The 21,699-nt window shown below is 39.0% G+C and overlaps 1 protein-coding gene across 1 annotated transcript in view; it reads right to left on the bottom strand.

Annotated features, from left to right (window-relative positions):
• cpne9 (copine family member IX) overlaps positions 1-21,699 on the bottom strand; it is a 142,201-nt gene that overhangs the window by 40,026 nt on the left and 80,476 nt on the right. Inside the window, exons 8-14 of the mRNA XM_072449535.1 lie at positions 19,138-19,201; positions 16,045-16,148; positions 14,105-14,209; positions 9,902-9,943; positions 9,636-9,711; positions 7,505-7,558; positions 1,800-1,861 (exon numbers count right to left, since the gene is read on the bottom strand). Of these exons, the coding sequence (XP_072305636.1) occupies positions 1,800-1,861; positions 7,505-7,558; positions 9,636-9,711; positions 9,902-9,943; positions 14,105-14,209; positions 16,045-16,148; positions 19,138-19,201 (507 nt within the window). The remainder of the gene's footprint in view (positions 1-1,799; positions 1,862-7,504; positions 7,559-9,635; positions 9,712-9,901; positions 9,944-14,104; positions 14,210-16,044; positions 16,149-19,137; positions 19,202-21,699) is intronic.

Here is a 21,699-nt window from a genome sequence, read left to right as displayed (position 1 = left end):
AAGGAAGGAGTTGGTTTTGCATACAGCAAATGTCGTCATTGTGAGCGTATGTTTGATGAAATGCAAACAAACTTTAATGAAAGGAGCTTCACTAAAAGGACAATGGACCGACACATTAGGCAGTGCATCGAAATCGAAAGGGCTAGCACTGAATTCTTAAAATCCTCCCTCAAAACTACTTATGGCAAAAACCGACAAAGCAAGTTGGTTGATTTTCCAGGTTTTAATCTAATAGAGCAAATGCCACAGGATATTATGCACATTATTCTTGAAGGTGTAGCACCTATGGAAATTAAGTGTGTGTTGAAATACCTTATTCTCTCTGGAAAGTTGGAGTTGGACATGTTTAATGCAGCGATGCAGACATTTCCTTTTTCTTCAGTAGACGTGCGTGATAAGACCTCTCCAATAAGTGTTGCTACATTAGCCTCAAATGACAATAAACTCAAACCATCATCTGGGCAAATGCTGATATTGATAAAGATTTTGCCATTCCTCTTGGACAGTGTAGAGAAAAATCCCCATGTCCGTTTTATTTTGGATTTAATTGAAATTGTTAAAATACTTTTTGCCCCTGTTGTGTCTGTACAAACTGTGTTAAAACTGAAACAAATGATAGAAGATCATCTCAAGCTATTTAGACAACTCTTCCCAGAAAATAATATAATCCCAAAGCAACATTACATGCTGCATCTACCTTTTCAGATGATGTCTCTGGGACCTGTTATAAGGCATATGTGCATGAGATTTGAGTCTAAACACTGTTTCTTTAAACAATGGTCTTCCAAACTGAACTTTAAGAATGTGTGTAAGTCCCTTGTAAATCACAATCAGTTATTGGAATGTTGTCAAAATGAAGCAGGCGCCGAGCACCCGATTTTTTTACATGAGAAAGAATTGGGTCCTGTTTCAGAAGTTGCTAATATTGAACATGTCAGAACAAAAGTTAGAGATTTCTTAGGGATGGACAATGTACAACATGCAGTGAGGGTGAAGTGGCTTGTTCTCTATGGTAACAAATACATTTGTGATAGGTCTCTGATAATCATCTCTGCAAATGGTTCAATTCCCACCTTTGGGCTTGTAAAAAATATTTTCATTGTTAACTGTGCGTTATATTGCTTTGAATACCAGGTTTATGAAACAATGGGTTTAAACAGATATTTTCTTGCATATGAAATTGCTGTACCTAACCTTGCGCAAGCAACAGAACTGACAGATGTTGAAAAACTTCTTGACTATACATCATATTATCCAATCAATTTCAACAGCTGTGTGTACGTTATGACAAAATATAACCTTGAGGATGTCATTGTAGTAAAAAACTAAAGATGATTTGGATATTGTAAGGGTTCTGTTTATTACCTTATTTGTAGTGGTTTTGAAATTATGTGCCTAAGCATTCAATACATGCATATTAAAATGTTATGGATGTCACATTCTTATTTTTAGGAAAAAAAAGTTATTGTACCTAAAATTTTCTTGTTTTAAGAAAGGCTCCTATTTTTAACGTCTGAAAACTTGTTCTGCTTGTTTTGCATGTATTCTTACTAGATTATAGATTTAAAAACTAAATAAGAAAAAATATATATATTTTCTTGAAATAAGCTTAATAATCTTACACATTTAGCGTTTAATGAGTGAAAAATTCTCAAAACAAGATAAGTAAGCTTTTTTATCTAGATTTAAGTGAATTAATCTTGGTTAGTTTTATGAAATTTGCAGTGCAGAACACACTGAATGGGACCGTGCTGCTGGAGATTCTGTTTGTGAGAGAAGAGAGTTAATATTCATCTCACCCTCCGCGGATGAAGTCCACAAAGGTGTACTCTGACTCCACTTTGAAGGACAGAAGCGTCACCTAAAACATAAAACCCATTTTACCAGGAAAGTTAAACAAGAGGAGAAATACATTGTGCGTACAAGTGTTGGTGACAACAAAGAAGCAAGTGCTAAGAAACAAATGTAATTGATTTGTACTTTTAATTGGTTGTTTACAGCACATAACTTTGTGAAGTTGTTGAGTTATGATGCAGGGCCGATCAAAACTATATGGTAGAATTTTCCTTCTGCAGTTGACCTTTCGTGGTTACTAGGATTCCATATAACAAAATCTGGAACAAAGTTTAATGCGATACCCAGAGGTGTGTCCAGACTTTTTTCACTGGGGTGGCTCAAAGTTTGCACCAGCACCTAAGTCTTTAAGGCGATCATTTTGACAATTTAACACCTAAAATTAATTGTATATACATTTAAATATTAACAATTATAAATATCTAGGCTATAAGTATTTCCTTCTTAGAATTTGGTGCACTATAAAATGTGAAATTAGTTTTGAAAGTGTATACTGCCTCAGCCCCTGGGTGGCCCCCCTAGACACGCCCCTGATGTGAGCATAAATGAAGTAAAGTGGAATAATTCAAGAAGGAGTTCTTTTCACGTTAACACGAACAGCATTATTATCTCTAGCCCTTTGGATCTTCTGTTTGGGTGCACAGTGTACACCCAATCCTCCATCCGAGATGACATTTTAGACTGTCAACACAACCTATGGCTTTTGCAAAACATTTCCCCAATATGAAATAGTTTGGGTTTGTGGTTTTCTATTGTGAAACTTTTCTATTGTGAAATTATTATTTTTTAGGGTTTAGGGCGGTTCTTACCAAATTTGTTGTGTTCACATAATAAAGTATTATCTGTTTTGCCCCAGCACAGATAAATTGTAAAAACATGTGTCCAGGTGAAAACGAGTTGATTGTGCATTCTCTGCATCTAATTAAAGAGCACTTTATTCTCCGTGAAGCAGGAAGTACACTGTTAGTATGGTAGCTTCACTGCGATTGCAGAACTTGTTCTGGTTAAAATTAACTAGTTCTTTTTTTCACATTTTTAAGACAGTAAAAATCAGGCACAGCACCTTTAACCATTGTGAATAATAACCTGATCCCTCCAGAAATCAAATAATGGTCAGATTTTTGGTGTGCATGTAAACACAGCCAGCGATTTTTAACAATAGTGCTGTGGCCATAAGCGCCACCTTGGACTGCACAAATAATGAATAATGTTTTTGTGAATGGTGCCCCAGGTTACTTTTTACAGTAAAAGTTAGGAACCAATCTCTAAATACCACTGGTTTAAACAAGTCTGCTGCTGCTGTCGCTCACATTCTTTTGAGTATTTTCAAAGCAAACTCATTTAGACCTTTCTGTTTTTGTAGTTGTGGCCTGTTCAGTCCAAAGATACCAGACATTCCTCGAGAATGTCAGACAGTGTGCACTTTTCACTTTCCATTAGTGGTGCTTCAATAATAGATACAGTATTTTCTAAAACCAAACCAGAGGAAAATATCTAAAAATACATTGGCCTATTATCTTCTGTATGGACTTGAATCGATCGGTGTTCACAACAACAGATTACCAAGTTACAGTAAATTATAGGAAAATTAACTGCTGTTCCCATGCCTATGTTCCTGACTTAGAGACAATTAAAATAATTAGCAATCCACTGACACACCAATTATACGATGAGGACTTTCATGCTTCAAACGTCACTGATGTTCATAAAAGTCTACACTTTAAATTCTAAAAGTTTGAACATTGTGGTTTTATGTATGTTATTTACTGTACATATAACACTGGACAATTACAGTAAGAATGGATAATCCTACGTCTCCAGGGGTAAATCAGTCTGGTTTCCAATCAGGCTTAGTTGTGTCTATTGAGGCATTACAGCTTTAGTTTTTGTTCTGTACAACAATATAAACCCTCCAAAGTACTATGTCATCCAAAATTCTGGATTGGAGGCGACTGGAGTCAAAATGAAGTAGACCATTATATACTTTAAATGTATTGTCACTGTCATCAGATCTAAAAGCTAAGAATATCTTCAAAATAAACAGTAAGCAACTATTTTGAATTGCCAGGGAATGGTCAGGGCACAGCATATGTGTGCAATTTATACATGTCCTCCCTTCTCTCTCGTCCCCATTTCACACTGACTTTCCTGTCTAATAAAGCCTACAGGCCAAAAAAAAAGAAAAGAAATGTCAATTAGTTTCTGTTCATTTCTGTTACGATAGATGGAAAAATATGTTGTTTTTCTAGCCTCAAAATTCAGTTTGAGCTTCACAAAAAGTATTTGTCCAGTAAAACAATACTCAAAATGCTGTCGATCATAATTTACTATAATATACAAAAAAAAAAAATTATAAATATCTTACAATCAGGAAATTTCCACTTGCCAAAATCAACTTGATTTTTCATATTTTGTGATGATCTGCATTAAATCTGCAGTTTCTCCACTGAAAACACATTATCCACTTCACTTTGGCCTGGAATTATACATTTTAAAGCGTCAAACTAATATATTATGTATTTGCATTTTATTTATTTATACAGGGGCAACACATAATTAAAGCCACAAGCGGCAATGGTGGCTCTCGTCACCTGCACGACCGCCTTCCCACATGTACGTGTTTTGATTGCGACCGCTCCGGCACTTATGACAACTTATGATCAACATAACCATAATAAACTAAAGACAAATGTTTTTTTTACTCCCAACCCGATTCATTAGCTTAAGTGGTTCCTTTTATATTAATATTACAAAAAACATGTTTAAAAAGGTCCGTGAAACCAGTTGAATGTCCATAATAAACAAAGATTTTTTTATTTTTTTACTGGAGCATGTGACAATCCAAAATAATTTTCTTTTCTATTGTACAACTTTACTTTCTTTGGATACTACTCCTTAATTGCAGAACAACCTTACATGCAGTCACGTCATTTATCAAAAAACACATCAAATAATTGTAACAGGTGACAACAGAAAAGACCTTTCAAACAAACATGCTCTAGTGATCGATCTATAACAGACTGTTCTCCCTCTTGGTCTGTTTACCCTCACACACTTGAGAATGGAAGAAGCTCTAACTCTGTTTGAACTGGTGAATTATTATGTCACCTCATTTTACAAATAATGTTCATTGCTTTATGTTGCACCACATCAAAGTCAATTCCTTCTGCACTGTAATTCTCACAACTCACTGACAATGTCCCGAAAACATTTTCTGATTCTGATCTCATGAAGCCGTTTAGATAAAGACACCGAGACAACTGTAGAGGACATTTATTTAACTCATTAGAAGAAATCAAAAGTTAAGCTTCAACGTTACAGAGACATTACTGCTGTGCCTCATCCAACCCACAATGCAAAGTGTGTGCTTGATGTGGACATGTGGAACAACACACAGATCTGCCATCAGCTGTAGGTCCATCACATCTTCAGGGACTCTGGACAATACAGTGGACAGTGGAGACATGAGACACACTTGGGCCTCACCACAAAACACTGCGCTCATGTGACATTACAACATAGAATCGGTGAAATTATTCTTTCACATATGCTCCGGAATGTCATGCCAATATCAAGCATTATCTAGCTGAAAGGACTGTAAATCTATAATATTAATATGACAAGTTTGTGGAGCCAATTCCCAATAAATAGAGAACACATGATCACAAGTTCTAACATTTCTTTAAAAAACGGTGAATCCCTCATAGATTTACACAGGCTTATTGAATGCATTTGGATTGTTTATGTTTTTGTCAGATCATTCCGTTCCACATTGAATTGAATTGTACAAGAGGAAAATTATCTAAGAATATAATACATAATTAGCGATATTTGTAAGCCTGTGCCGAGTTAATAACTGCAAACTTCTTTGGAAAGAATTTACTGTCTGATCCTCAAGTTTACAAAAGCAAAAGTTTGAATAGAAACAATAAGAACTGACAATCTCAAGAACAACATAATTATCCACTCCAGGGTTCCCCAAATCCCTCCGTCAACATAATTAAACTTACTCAGTGTCTGCGCTCCACTTCTATAAGAACAAAAATACCCAGCAACAGAAGTATAACAATTAGAACAGGTAAAATTAACTCTCTTCACTGCAGCGCCAAGATGGATTACTTTTTTGGACACTAAAATAGACTACAATGTATTGTTTCTCTCCACATTCAGCAAAGGACATAAACTATAGCTACAGCTGCCCTGGGGCTGACAGTGGCTGGCAATCTGTCCCAACAGCCGCCACAATTTGCCCAAGGACACAACAACAGTACCATAAGTTGGGATTGAACCAGCAACATTGTGGTTATCCATGGCTTTCAGTCCATAGCAGTTACCGTTAACCATTAAATAGAAGGGCTATTTTATTATTACAAAAAATATATACTAATTATATAAAAATTGTACATTTTGTTTTCCTTCAAAGAGCATATTGTGTGTGACATAAATCCATGTTGTCTGCATGCAATGATAACATATTATATTTCCAATCAAACCAGCAGTAAGAGCTGAAAGCAGTGTTACTTATCTGTTTGAAAAAAGCTCTTCTGAAACTGTGCACGTGACTAAAATACATGCATGTGGATTTTAATGATGTTTCTGAGAACTAGGAACTAGTTAGACAGATTTAAATACTTATTTTGTGGTGTGAAAATCAGCAACACCAGCTTTAAGTGATTCTGCTTTGTTTTACTTGTAGCTTAAGATTTTGATTATGTTGTTTGTTTTGAAATTGTATTGTTCTCCTTTCTGTCAGTGGCATAAAGTAGTTTCCATGCTATCACGGAGCTTTCTGTAGCAATCTATTGCACTTCAAAATGTGTCATTGTGATAAAAACTTTTTTTTTTTCTTTTTCAAATATACAATATGTGTTTGGAATGCCGTATGACATGTGGTTAAAATGTTTGTTTCAGTATATCAGTATATTACATGTAAGCCTTCAAACACAGTGCTATTTGTCTTAGCATATACTTATAGTTATTAAAAAGTGCACTAAAACGCCCATCATCTGCTTGTCTCCATGGAGATGCAGTGGCTTTGCCTAAGATAAGATAAGATACGCCTTTAGTGTCCACACATGGGGAAATTTCGGTGTTACAACACAGTAGATACAGAGGAAAAGGACAGATAACTTATAAGAAGTTTTTTTGTTTTTTTTAAACACTCTTAATAGAATAACTCCTATAAACAAAAACAAAGACTCTGATTAACAAAACAAAAAAAAATAAAAAATAAAGATGGAATAAAATAAAAATAGCTGGCATAAGACAAATAATACTAATAATGATGGTAAAGTAAACACTTTTATTTACAACAGTTATATGCACATGAATATGACATGAATTGTGTGTGAGTACGACAGTAATTGCACATGAATATAACGGTATTGCACATGATTAAGTCAGTCAGTATTGCACATGCTCAGGGCTAGGATGTGTAACAAAATGGCATTAAACTGTAAAAAATGTTGCTGTTGTTTTCACTGCTAACAAAATGTCTTCAAAAACATGCATTTACTGTGAACGAATAATGCCACGCTGTGAAATATTAACGTCTCCATGGTGAAGCAGGTGGCTAACTCTCCACCAAAAAAGGTACCTGGTGCAACTTTAATAGAAAAAAATAAATTAAAATCAAGTTGTAAATACTTACAGTTCCTGAATTAATATATTTCTTCTTTTTGCCCTTTTTCTTGGGATTCAAAACCTGCGGGGAGACAGAGCAAAGTCAGATTGAGCGAGCACTTGTAGAAGCACTTTATATCTTGACCTGGTATTTAATAATGAACATGAATTATTCAGCAGATCGTGGATAATGGCGTTGTACGTGAGTGAGAGGGGGGGCAGCGGAAATGGACTCGGGAGGTGAGGAGATTACACTGTCCGATCAAATTCTCGACTCCATCCATTTTGTTGCGCTCATAAACAGCCTCATCAGGGAATTGTAATTAGTTTACCCTGATGTAAAACTACTATAGATTCGGTAATTAAGAACGTTTGCCAATGGAGGAGTGTATATGACTTTCCTGGAAATTAATTAAACATTTACTGTGATGCTGTAAAGGCTACAAAGGCTGACGTTACAAATTACAATGGTCACGGAATACAATAATGTGTGTTAATATTGCTTTTATTTTATACAAATCTTTTCACCAGGAATTCATAATGATTGCCACCATTTTCAATCTAAAGGTACTGGCCTGAGAAGCTACAACGGCCTTAAGTCCTGCCCTAAAGGAGGAGTTAAACCTGATTCAGTTCTGCCTCTCCGCTTGCCGTAGCTATGGCCGCACAATCAAACAATAGGGTAAGGTAGCACAATAGGGCGGTAACAATTATGGAGAGACATATTATTATTATGGTCCTGGTTTTGAAATGTATTAATTCAAATGTACTAATTAGCAGATTGCTTTTGCTCCTTTTGATTGCGCGCCATCTGCAGAACTTACTTACTGTTATTAAAACCTTTACATGTTTTCGAATATGACGAAAGCACTAAAACAAAGTAGCATTTTTACAATAGCATTAGCTTTCCCACAATATCCCATCAAATAGTAGCGTAACCGTGAAGTAATGACTGTGTTAATATTACTGTTTGGGTTTCATCTGTGTGCATGGAAGGTATTTTGACTAAAAGACTGAACTAAAATATTAATATGATAGAAAACTTACTTCAAAACTGCAAAAAATATATGCAGTTATATCTATTCTTGCTTGATTTAGAAACCGGAATTGAGAGGTTTTGATTTAGTTAAAATTAATAGCTTATAGAATGTAAACTGTTTCACTGGTTTCAAAAATATTATTGAATTTATATTTCAGCTTGAAGTAATAAAGTATCTGCAGTGAGGAAATGTATAAGCCTTGATGTTTTTAATTTATTTTTTTCATAATAAAACAGAACAATTTAAAATATACAACAGCATCTGCCTCTAATCATCTATTCACACTGGGTGGACTCATTTCAGTTTGGTTATTGCCGCACTAAACAATAAAAGCTTTGATGCAGCAGCAGCCTGTCAGTTGGTGCTGAACTGGTCTTTTGTCTCAGATCAGGTGAGAGTGAAATACTGGCAGTTTGGATGTTTTGTGACACAAACCTCTCACTTTCTACTTTGAACATTTCACCCTTGAAAAATAGAAAACAGAAGAGAAAGCTGACAGCATCTGTTAGCTTTTTACGAAAAGAGATGAAGCCACTTGCAGTAAGGGAACTACGGAGTCTTTTGGGGGAAGAAAACACTTTATAATAACTTCACTTCAATTCCTGCAAGAACAAAGACTTATAGTGAAGAAATCAGTGTGTTGAGAATGATTCAGGCTTAGTAATTACTTACCCTAATTCATAACGATGTCTATCTTTATGAATTAAGACGTGTTTATGTTTTTTTGAGGAGTAGTTTTTATAACGTGGTTCATATTTTCAGGTTCCAGTGATGTGTTTTGTTGTTTTCCCCAATTACGTTCTGTTTGAATAATACATTTGCAAAAAGTAAAGTTAGCAATCAGTTAAAGGTATCATCTCTACCTCCTCTTTTGTATCAATTTGGTGTGAGGCAAAACTGGTGAATATAAAAACAAGTACTAATGATTTTGAGAACGTCACTGACCACATTGAAGTTTTAGATCTAATATTACTGACAGTGGTGCTTTATGGGCACTAAACATTTTTCATCTACCTCAAATTGTATTGAAGTGAATGTTTCTGTTTCTCTCAATACCAGCCAATTGTGTACTCGGTCTGTTGCAGATATAATTCTACTTCCAAAATACAGTTCTCTCACCTCGTAGACGTTGAACTGGTTCTGCCCCCGGGACAGTTCTCTGTAGCTGGTGGTGAACTCCCCGATGAAATCATGACTGCAGACACAAACAGAAATATCAAACACAACAGACAAATCAAATCTTTTCTCTCACCCTGTCTGCATATCTTTCACTGTCTGCCTTTTTCTGCTTCTCTTTCACATGTTCTATAACTTTGCCCCTCTCTGCGTTTGATAAAAGTCACACTTAAGTGAATCATCATCTTCGGTTCGTACATGGGTCATACCTTCCATCTCTGTCCCAGTCGTACACGTCCACCTTCACCGTCCTGCAACAAGTCAAAATATGATGTCAATGTCTTCACCAATGAATGATAGAACAGGCTTTAAAATGTTGTGATGGGCTTTCAACTGTTGTATAATGTTGTTTTCTAATCATATATACTTGGAGAAAAGTCCACACATGTTAACTAAACTAGTTCTGGTTTTAGAACTCAAATAGCCTTCTTTGTTTAGCTTCACAACTTTACCATTTCTATTTAAACATCTATTCGCACTGCACCAGATGAGTCTTTGCATCTCTCTTTCTCTTTCTCTTTCTCTCTACTTGTATAAATGTTGTACTTGTGCTCACATAGTATTCCAAGTATGACAATGTGTGAAAATCAGATATGCACAAACTACTGCTAACACGAGCCCACAGTTATTTAGTGGAGATCATTTGGCAGAATCATTAACTCAGTGGGAATATAATAATACTATTAAGGCTTGATTGCCGTGAGGCCTGCAGTTATTCGCTTTTGTAATGTGTCCAGCTGTTACAGGAAGTCGCTCATGAGTGTAAAAGTGCAACTGCAAGTTATTCTCAAGTGCTTTATTATAAAAGTTGGAGTCTTACAAACTATAGATTCACTTTGGCTTAGTCACTGCACAAAGTTTCCGGACTGGCTTATTTGTAATAGCATTGGTATTACTAATCAAACATAATATGATGTTAGCAGGAATTTTAATCAGCTGTTTATGTGTTACACGAAGCCCTGTCTGCGTCAGAGACAAATGTGAATGTTTCAATGCTGGTGACAGAAAGCACAGAATGACAGGTTAAGGTACACTTTATTACCCCCATACGGAACTCGGTCCTTTGCATTTGACACATCTTTCATGTTATGGCAATCTGTCTGGGGGGGTGGTCATAGATGTTTTGAATACCAAAAGGGGAAACCAGAGGAAACCCACCCAGACCTGGAGAGAAACATGCAAATTCTGCATAGAAACGGTGTTGAACCTTCTTGTAGTGGGGCAAGAGTGCTAGCCACTCTGTCACAAATGTGAATATTTCAGTGGTATTAGAGGTGACGAATCTGGCTCTTCCAGATTAATATGTGAATTATGTGTGCTGCTGAAAAACACATCCATGCATAAAGTAGACTACTGTAACTCCCTGCTCGCAGCGTGTCCTAAAAGCTCTGTTTTCAACTGGTTCAAAATGCAGCAGCAAGATTACTAACAGGAACTAAAAGAAGAGAGCACATTATGCCGGAGTCTCTTCACTGGCCCTTGTTGAGTTTGGACTCAAATTTAAAATCCTACTCCTGACCTACAAAGTCATAAATGACATGGTCCCAAGAGTCTCTAAAAGCACAGTAGGAGGTAGAGCCTTTAGCTTCCGAGCTCCTGTGTTATGGAATCATCTCCTGTCCATGTTAAAGAGGCCGACACAGTCTCTTCATTTAAGACCAGGCTTAAAACGTTCCTCTTTTACATCGCTTATGGTCAGGCCAGTTAGGAACAGAAATAAAAACCTACAGTTTCAGTTACGCTGCCCTAGGAGCATCTATGCTGGGTTCCCCGTGGGGAATGGAACAGGCTCATCAGTGCTGCCCCATATGTCGAGCCTATGCCAGGCTCCGGATGAAGCCGGCTGGAGTGTTGTGAGTTTGAATCCTGACTTCAACTATTTATTGCATGTCCTTCAGTCTTTCTAATTCTATTTCTTTCTTTTTTCTTTTTCTCAAATAGATTTGGTTGTTTTTCCTGGCCAAGAAGGACAAGGGAGCTTGGGACATTTGTCGAAGGACAGGGGATGCTGGGACATTGTCAAGTTCCTCTGAACATTGTTTCATCTGTTTTTCATTGTCGCCCTTTGAGGCTGTTGTTATTTTGAGCGTTAAAAATAAAAACTGGACTGAAAGTTCTACACAATATCAATCTGGACAGGCTCTTGCCTTGGAAAAGTTCTGACGTCATGATGAAAATTTTCATCTGATTGGTCGAAGCGTCACAACAACAAGCACAGAAAAGCTTGTTGTTGTGACAAGCACAGAAAAGCACAGACTTCTTCCCGTCCTCAAACACACAAAGCACTTCAATGTGCACGTTTTTAACAAACAAAATAGTCTGTACATCTGCTAAAATTGGCCAAATTATGTCTGTCTGCGTCTCCATGTTTGTTTAGGTTTGTCCTTTTGACCTCTGCCCAAACTACAATGCTGCGCTGTGACTGAGCAGACCCTCAGCACCCGGGCTCAAACTGAACAGTGCAAGCCTGCCAAGATTCTCAAGAGAAAGTGAAATAAATATTGTGAGAATTCACCCAGCATGAGCCAGGTTAAGAGGTGACTATATAGGCACAGAATGGCAGCCATGCATATGTATGTAAGTCTGCCTCATTGCAACTGTGCCACAAAATAAAATCACCTCTACCACCAAAGTGTGCCTGAAGTGAAACAAGTTTGAGAATAGAGACATTAAAGTAAAATTGTTGTTGACTTTTGAAATGATTTGGCCCAATATACAGAGAAGATTTTTTTCCTGTAGGCTTTATTGCACAGAACAGAGTAGTGTCCTATGGGTATGAGCGAGGGAAGCAACATGCAGGAAATGGTCGACGACCCTGTGGCCAGCTGCACGTGGAGCCTTAAATGCGTGCTATCCACTCGGCCAAGGAGCGGTACACTCCTCCAGACCTTAAGGGCTCATTGCATTTCAGCGGGACAGCTGTAGCACTGACCAAATGACTGGTAGTTTAGACCCATTTTCCCAGTGTATAAATATTTATTTGAGTGAGTGTCCCTGTAGTAAAATGCTTTTAGAGCACAGTGGCGGTAGAAAAGTGCGACCTACTTTTCTACCACCACTGTAGCGCCAAAGTAATTGTACATGTGAACAATTACTTTCAGTCATTTACAGTCTGTTTCAATAAGTGCTAAGTGCAGTCCTGTTGCGTGCGCATGTAGTGAACTTTCCCTCAGAGTTTCTCCCCTTCATTTTAGATTCACCCCGTTGCCGTGGGAGACCAGGTCAGTCTCAATAACACCAGTGCTGGTCCTTTACACATCAAGACCGACTGCTGGCATTATTCTGACTGGCCCGGCAACTGATGATGTCACTGGGACACCAGGACTCGTCTGATTGGCTCCTCGTGCTCACAGGGACCAGGAGGATGCCCCTCTTGTAAATGTAGGCTATATTCATTAATCATACAGCAGTCCATAGTAGAGTGGTGGTCTTTGTCACTGAGGACTCCAGCAGAGAAGAGAGGGGCTGTTCATTATACAGAGCCTTCAATGATATGGCGAGTATGAATAAAATATGTCTGTGTGGACCATTTTCTCTACAATTTTCTCATGTATCACTCATGTCTCATATGAGCAGATATCCCTTTCTGAATAGTCTTAAGCATGGAATGGTGATGTTATCTCAAATGTTAATGTTACCCTTTTCCCTGCAATTAGCACAGACACACTTTTTTATTGCAGTGCAGTGATTTCAATCGTGATTTTGCAAGATATTTTTCTACTTTTACCAAACTTGTTCAATGGCTTGTGACCACTTTTAATAATAGTTTGGATTTCTGACTTGTTATACTACTTATGTTGCTGTATTTTCTTTATTTACTTATTTATTTGGAACAAGTTGTGGTATGGCAAGAAAAACAAAAAAGGGATACAGAATACCATCTGTAGAGATTAAGTCAAAAATCACTAACGCTCAAAATGGAGAGGGAAGAAAGCTTTGACATTGCGTGTGTTCAATGCCCAGACTGTTGAACAGCTTTACCTTTACACCACACACTGACATAAAACATGGCCATTTGTATTATTCTTTCTTTTATGTTGTTTAATTAGTTGTGAGTGCCAAATAGGACTAAGTAGTACTCGTGCTAACGCTAATATTGAAACGAGATACTCATTTGGGCATCAATACTGAAAAAAAATACATAAGAAGACAAAACTGGACCATTCCTGAATATTTTTTAAATGGGCTTTATGTATGAACAAACTTGAGATCAACAATGGCAACAAATTATATTATTTTATGTTGAATATTGCATTGTGTTGTCTTTTTATCTTTATTGTGTGATGGTGGTATAAAAAACACAGGTATCAAAGTAGTCTGGTCTGATTTTGTATAAAATAACTATATAGTTTATGTATTTTATTTCAGATCAAACATATATCTACCGGTACTATGGACACAAGCCTGCCAACCTGTCATAGTCTCCGTTGCACAGTGCTCGGACCGGGATGGTGAATGGTTGCCACACGGGGTTCAGGGTGTTCTTGATAACCTCCGTCTTGTGGCAGATGGTGAACCTGTCCACATATGACAAATACCATACAACACAAGCATCAGTTAATCCCCAGTGTCCCTATGATGACATGTTCTATTGTCCCTTTCTGCAAAAATGATGGACTTTTATTGCCAAACATTATTCCAGGGTTCCGCGCATGGAGTTAATAATAAGCCTAAATTTAGATTGGACTTAATGAGAGGCGGATATGCAGAGGAATATTTAAAGACCTCGCTGACAGACCACTAAAATTATGGAATTACTTTTCATTCAAAAGTTGATAATACTGTCTTTAAAGAGTGAGCGAGGTAATGGAATAAGAGAACAAATATTAAAAGAGTGTTCCATGCTGTACGCGTAACAATCCTTGGTTGCCCCAAAGAAATCCGGCTTTCCCTTGCATTAGTTAGTTGGACTGTTAGCAAGATTATTAAAATATCCCTTTGCACTAGTCATTAGTGGGGTGGATATTGATAGAGAATATATAGCAAAAAGTGTTGGAGTTCACCCCAGTGAACCAGAGGGTCGCGCCTTCGCGTTGCGGACAGGTCTCTCACTGTTGTGTTGGCCTACAAGAGTAACCTGCCTTCTTGGACTGAAGTCTGTTGTTTTACTGGGGGACTTCAATGCCCATGTGGGCAACGACAGTGACACCTGGAGAGGGGTGATCGGGAAGGATGGCCTCCCCGATCTGGACCCGAGCAGTGTTCCTTTATTTGACTTCTGTGCTAGTCACAGTTTGTCCATAACAACACCAAGTTCATGCACAAGGGTGTCAATCAGTGCATGTGGAGCCAGGACACTCTAGCCGAAGGTCAATGATCGACTTTGTTGTTGTATTATCTGACCTTCGGCTGCGTGTCTTGGACATTTGAGTGAAGAGAGGTGCAGTTGTCAACCGATCACCACCTGGTGGTGAGTTGGATCCGCTAGCGGAGGAGGAAGCCGGAACAGATTTGTGCATCGTGTGGGTCTGTTGGGAATGTCTCGCGGAGCCCTCTGTCAGCAAGGTCTTGGCAGGGGGTGGTGCAGACATGGGAGGGCTTCTCCCAGATCCTAGGGGAGGCTGGGGACATAGAGTCTGAGTGGACCATGTTCTTGACCTCCATTGTTAATGTAACTGCTCGGAGATGTGGTTGCAAGGAGTCAGGTGCCTGTAGCTGCGGTAACCCCCGAACCCGGTGGTGGACACTAGAAGTAAGGGATGTCATCAGGCTGAAGAAGGAGGAAGGCATCTTTGGCTGTGGGACTCTAAAGGCAGCTAACAGGTATCGGCAGGCCGAGGGCACCGCAGCTTGTGCTGTCATAGAGGCAAAAACCCGGGGCTGAGAGGAGTTTTGGATGGCCATGGAGGAGGACTATCAGCCGACATCTCAAGAAATTCTGGCAAACCGTCTGGCGCCTCAGGAGGGGAAAGCAGTGCTTCATCAACACAGTTTATGGTGCGAGACTGAGGACTCGGAAGCTGACTCGTTCATCACCCAAGCAGAAGTAACTGAGGTTGTTGGCAAACCCCTTGGTGGCACGGCTCCGGGAGTGGATGAGATGTGACCCATTTGGTGCTTTTCTAATACACATGCTCGGGCTCATGTCTACATTTCAGTCCCACTGTCAAACTCTGATCCCATCAACGCCCAGTAGAAGCTAAGGCCACTTAAAAAACGTCTGAATTGTCTGAAAGTCTGAAAATCTAGATTTAAGACTTTTGTGGTTTACCTCCACCCCAATTTTCATAAATATTGGACTGAGATTAATGAGGCACTGCAGGTTGTCTTCAACACGGATTTCCCCGTTGACTTTAAAACAATGTATCTGCGATGTAATAATGTATGTATAAGCAAATGCTAAATAACTCACGTCCCATCCTCGTTGCTTCGATAGAAGACCAGGAAGGGGTCAGACTTGCCAAAGAAGTCCTTCTTGTCCAGTTTGTTGGCACACAGCTGCATGGTGGCAATATCCTGCGCCGAAAGAACACATGCACACGTTAACTCCACAGCTCAATCTGCCACTGACGCAACCTTATTAAGAATTCTGCAACTTGTTTACTGTTTACTGCACACTTACTATGGTAATGACACTGCACTCATGGACCACTTGGGTGCCATGATACTATCAATTTAGAAATAAGAAGTAATTTGTGAAAAGGTAATAATGTGAATGCCCCAATATTAATAAGTCAGAGTTCCGAGAGCAATTCTTGCAGCATCAACTTACATTTACTGAGTTACATAAGATATCAAAGAATTGTATAAGCGTATGTGTTTTGTTTGTATATTAGCTTGTGGCATCTAATAGTAATTAAAATTAATTATTCAGTGTTGTTACTTTTACAAGTTGTAAGATTTGATTTAATTAAATAATCATATTTGATGTTGACGGTACTTTTTTATACTTTGAAACTCAAATGCATCATGTAGATAATCATAATTTGAGCAAGTGCCAGCCATAAGATAAGAGCACTCCATCTTTAGATTGAAATGACACTTTATGGGTTCTTACGTAAGAGTTGTGGAGATGTGGAATTGCCTCCTCCATATGTATATAGATCTGATTAGAGCTGTTGATGAGGACCTGCACTGGGATACCACAGAGGAGACACAGACATGGAATGGACAGACCCAAAGACTGCACTAATAAGGTGCTTTACGCTAAGCCCAGACTGGATCTGCTCAAGGGAAAGCTAAACTCATCACTGACAGATCGCTCTTGCTTATCTTAAATGAATGAGCGTTAAGATCCTGAGTGCGCTGTGCAGACACTGAAGTAAACATGGCCAATGCCAGGCTAATGCTGTTGCATTGCATCCTCTAATTTGGCTCTATTTCTGTAGCCAGTAATTAGCATTTTCCTTAAAGTCAGAATAGTGATTTTGAAAAACCCATGGTAACACGGGAAAGACTCGCAGACTCCACCCAGAGAGATCATGTGACGTCGGTCTGGCCCTGGAATCGAATCCATGATTTTTTATTATTCATATTTTTTTTTTTGTCCAGGTGAAATTTGTTTTCATCGTTGATACATAAAGTAGCTGTTTGTCTTAATGTAGATGAACATTCATCTCAATATTCAACTCTGTTACATCAAGTCTACCAAGCTGTTTTACAATCTTAGTAAACTCATTAGATCAAGTGTTAGTTGAAGAAGGTTCCTGATAGTCCTATTTGAGAGTAACAAACTATTACAGAAATATGTCTGACAGTACAATAAGTGCATATATGTGTGCATGGATATTTATCACGTTGTAGGGACTAAAATCTGTATAACAGTTTTTGGGGTCAAAAATCATGATAACTTTATTATTAGATCCACATGGTTTAATGTTGTAAAGACAGTTCCAGTTTTTCTCTTTTTTACTGTTGTTCTCCACAGTGCTCAACACAATCTGTGCCATCAGGCTGCCCAGTGCTCCACATCTGATAGATCAAAGCACAACTGTCAGATCACATTGGTGCTTTGTCCTTGTGGACATTCCTCCAATCCAGGTTTTTCTTTCACTGTGATCAAAAGTCTCGACAAAGTTGTTTTCTTCTTGGCTGTGGATGAATACGAGGTTGGCATTCTGGAGTACAGAGTAAAGCTCGGCATCAGTCCAACTTGCAGCTGTACCATGACAAAGGGCAGTCTCTACAAGCAATCTTCACTTCACTGAATCCTTGTGGAGAGGTCAGAGTCGGCTCTACCTCCTCCTGAAGACCACTCCTGAAGACCTTCTACGACTCTGTGGTGGCATCAGCTCCTGTAGGGTGTGGCCTGCTGGAGCAGCAGCATCACAGAGAGGGAGAGGAAGAGACTGGACAGAGTCATCAAGAAGTCCAGCTCCGTCCTGGGCTGTGCTCTGGACTCGGTGCAGGAGGTGGGGGACAGAAGGGTCCTGGCTAAACTCACATCTATGCTGGACCATGAGTCTCACCCCCTGCAGGACACTCTGTCCGCTCTGGAGAGCAGCTTCAGTGACAGACTGATCCACCCTCGCTGTGTGAAGGAGACGTTTCACAGGTCTTTCCTTCCTGCTGCTGTCAGACTTTATAACAAACACTGTTAGCCCTGAACATGTGTCATTCATCTTCGTAATCATGTTCAATACTGTCATATTCTTTTGCAATACTGTTTGGTACAATATTCTCTGTCCATATAACAGCTGTAAATAAGAGTGTTACTATTGTTATTATTATTTTTTACTTTTTATTAAGAGTATAAGAGTTGTATAAGAGCTTTTCCATTAAGAGTATTTTTTTTTTAAGTTTTAAAGTTATCTATTTCTTTTTATTTACTTCTGTACCTACTTTGTGTTGCAACACTGGAATGTCCCCATTGTGGGACAAATAAAGGCTTCTCTTATCTTATCTTATCAAATCCAAGGACATGAGGAGCACCAGAGGGACAAAGAACTGCATGGCATTGGTCTCAAGAGTAGAGTGATGGTCTTGACATTACTGGAAACATGTAATAGTTACTGTAAGTACCAAGGTAATCATACCAACTTGTCAATACTCAATCTCGTCAGATCTCGTAAGGGATGGGCATGGGTAGTATTTGGATGAGAGACCACTGGAAAGGTTCCACGGTAGTGCATACTGTCCTTGGGCAAGCCAAGGGGCTCGCGGCTGAGCTCAGGGCTAGGGCGGTAAATTACCAGTCATGTGATTCATTTAGCTAAGTGTGGGAAATAAGTAAATAAAACATGTATAAATGACTCATTCATGACAAAAGGCAAAAGAGCTGTGTGCATGTGCACAGTTCCTGACGGGTGTGAACAGGTTCAGCTTTTTAAAAGCTGTCAGTCAAAGTGGACTTGTCAGGCTCGGATTGAATTCTATAGCTTCGGTCCCATCGAGCCAAACCTTTGAGGCCCAAAAACAGCTCTATCAAGTAATAATTATGGTTAACGTTAGGATCAGTCAACGGGAAATGTTAGTGTAAAAGTGGGTTCTGTGTGTGAGCACTGACCCGGCAGTTACTGAGCTCCTCTGCTGTTAAGATAATGACTCCACACTTCTTCCCTGGAATCCCACTGTAACAATAGCAGAGACAGAAAGAGAGACTGTTAGTGCCACCAGCTCCTCATGCATTATTCAGATGCCCGGCAGCTGTCACTCACGGCTCCGAGCTGTTCCTGCCAGAGGTGACATTCTGCAATGGAAGATTGTCATATTGAGGAAAAATAAGGAAACTCACTGCCATTCCAAACAAAGTGTCATCTGCAAATTTGTTTTATTCAAGATATTCAAACCCAAATGTGTCTAAATGACTTTATGTGGGTGATGTTTGTTGTTGCCGACATGCCTTGCTCAAGGGCAGCGCACCAGTGTTCATAAATGAGCTGCATTATTGCCTTTCTCACTTTTACAATCAATTTACATATGGAGATCAGCTCTGCAGTAAAATAGCAATTTCATCCAACTGTGATATGCAAAAATGAATCTCATTGTGCAATACCATTTTTGAAATGCAAAACAGCTCAAGTACAAATTATGTTATTGTGGTGTGGATTTCACACCAGCATAAGGCACCAGCATTCCCCAGACTTTTTAAACTAAGTTGAAAGTTAAGCTAAAAAAAAATTCTGCACTCATGTTATTCTTTTTTGTATTGAAATGAAAGACATGTAGACTTTTTTCACAGTTTAAATGTAATTATAGTTTCTGTAAATAAATATGAAACACAACACTGGCATGTGGGTGAAGCGTATCCACAACTTTTACTAACGTAAAAATATTGTTAAACTGAATATTACTCAAGTCGAAGTAAAATTATTGAACAAGAAAACAGCTCTTTTAAGAACTTTTCTAGTGAAAGTGTTATTGCTTTGCATGCAAAGTTATTTATTCATTTGTATTCTTCCCAAAGCAGGAAGTGCACTATTAGCAGGCTAGATGTTGTGGAAAGGGCTTATAAGGGCTTATAGGTTTCACTGAAAGCATTAGAAAAGTGAGCAATACATGTTGATCGATACAAAGTGTTAAAATTGACCATTTCCATTTTTAAAAAGGTACAGCAACATTAAGTATATGGTTCAACCATTTCCAGAGCCATAGTTCTATACTTTCGTGGTATCCTCAGGCCCAAGTAGTAATTAAATTATATTACATTTATTTTTGCAACGCCCAAAATCACAACAGCATTTGCCTCAGGCAACTCCTCAAGGAGTTCCACAGTGAAGAAGAGATCCGACTGCCTCGGCCGGATAGGCGGGGCTCAGTAAAGAGCTTTAGACTCTCAGATCTCACTGTCTCTAATTGAATTAGTCGATTATTGTTGTTCCTGTGTGAGTCAGTGTGACAGCTGTGATTGATGGCTAGCTGTCAGCAGAACCCCTTTGGACATCGACGCATTGAATATAAATCATTTTAATTATTTAGGGCTGAACTAGGATAATGGATGCATCAAAAGTGTTTTGGACAATACAAACAAATCCTCAATCACAGCCAGTGTGGAAGAAGTACACAAGTAGAGGAGAGTCGCCTATTGTGCAATAAAAAGTGGATTTTTCCAACTCCTTGTTGTTCTCTGCTCACAGCAAAACATTTCACAATGCAAACAATCCAACAGCGCAAGTTTCACCAACTATCTAAGATACAAAAAATAAAGACTTCTGCTCTTGACCAAGAATCCTGGTTCAGATTTAAAACAACTTCTGATGCAGCTCTGTGATGCAGCTCTGTGATGCAGCTCTGTGCTGCAGCTTTGTGCTGCAGCTCTGTGCTGCAGCTCTGTGCTGCAGCTCTGTGCTGCAGCTCTGTGATGCAGCTCTGTGCTGCAGCTCTGTGCTGCAGCTCTGTGCTGCAGCTCTGTGATGCAGCTCTGTGCTGCAGCTCTGTGCTGCAGCTCTGTGCTGCAGCTCTGTGCTGCAGCTCTGTGATGCAGCTCTGTGCTGCAGCTCTGTGCTGCAGCTCTGTGCTGCAGCTCTGTGATGCAGCTCTGTGATGCAGCTCTGTGTTGCAGCTCTGTGCTGCAGCTCTGTGATGCAGCTCTGTGATGCAGCTCTGTGCTGCAGCTCTGTGCTGCAGCTCTGTGCTGCAGCTCTGTGTTGAAGCTCTGTGTTGAAGCTCTGTGTTGCAGCTCTGTGCTGCAGCTCTGTGTTGAAGCTCTGTGTTGAAGCTCTGTGTTGCAGCTCTGTGCTGCAGCTCTGTGATGCAGCTCTGTACTGCAGCTCTGTTTTCGGAGGGACATGGCCTCTGGGTCGGAGTTGCACAACACACCTCTTATTATCCCTTATTTAATTCTTCTGCATGAGGTATAATTTGAAATCTCTCCCAGTTGATATTAACAATTTCATTTTTACATAGTTCAGTTTTCATATTCTTTTCTTAGATTTATTTGAATGTATTTGGGAGGAACAAAACACAATAGAATGATCGTTAAAAAAAAATCCAGGTTTCCAATATCCCAAAGTGAAGAGGAGCGCTGATGAGATAACAACAGGATTGAACAGAATTCAACAGAATTTCCACAAACCCAAAAGACTATAGTGCAATGTATCCTCAGTGTATGATGCCATTCTAGGTTCAG

Source organism: Eucyclogobius newberryi, unplaced genomic scaffold, assembly GCF_026437365.1.
Source record: "Eucyclogobius newberryi isolate DKJ021-1_F unplaced genomic scaffold, fEucNew1.0.hap1 SCAF_17, whole genome shotgun sequence".
Taxonomy (NCBI): Eukaryota; Metazoa; Chordata; class Actinopteri; order Gobiiformes; family Gobiidae; genus Eucyclogobius; species Eucyclogobius newberryi.
Note: the sequence above shows the minus strand (reverse complement) of the source record. Positions and strands in the feature narration are given on the sequence as shown.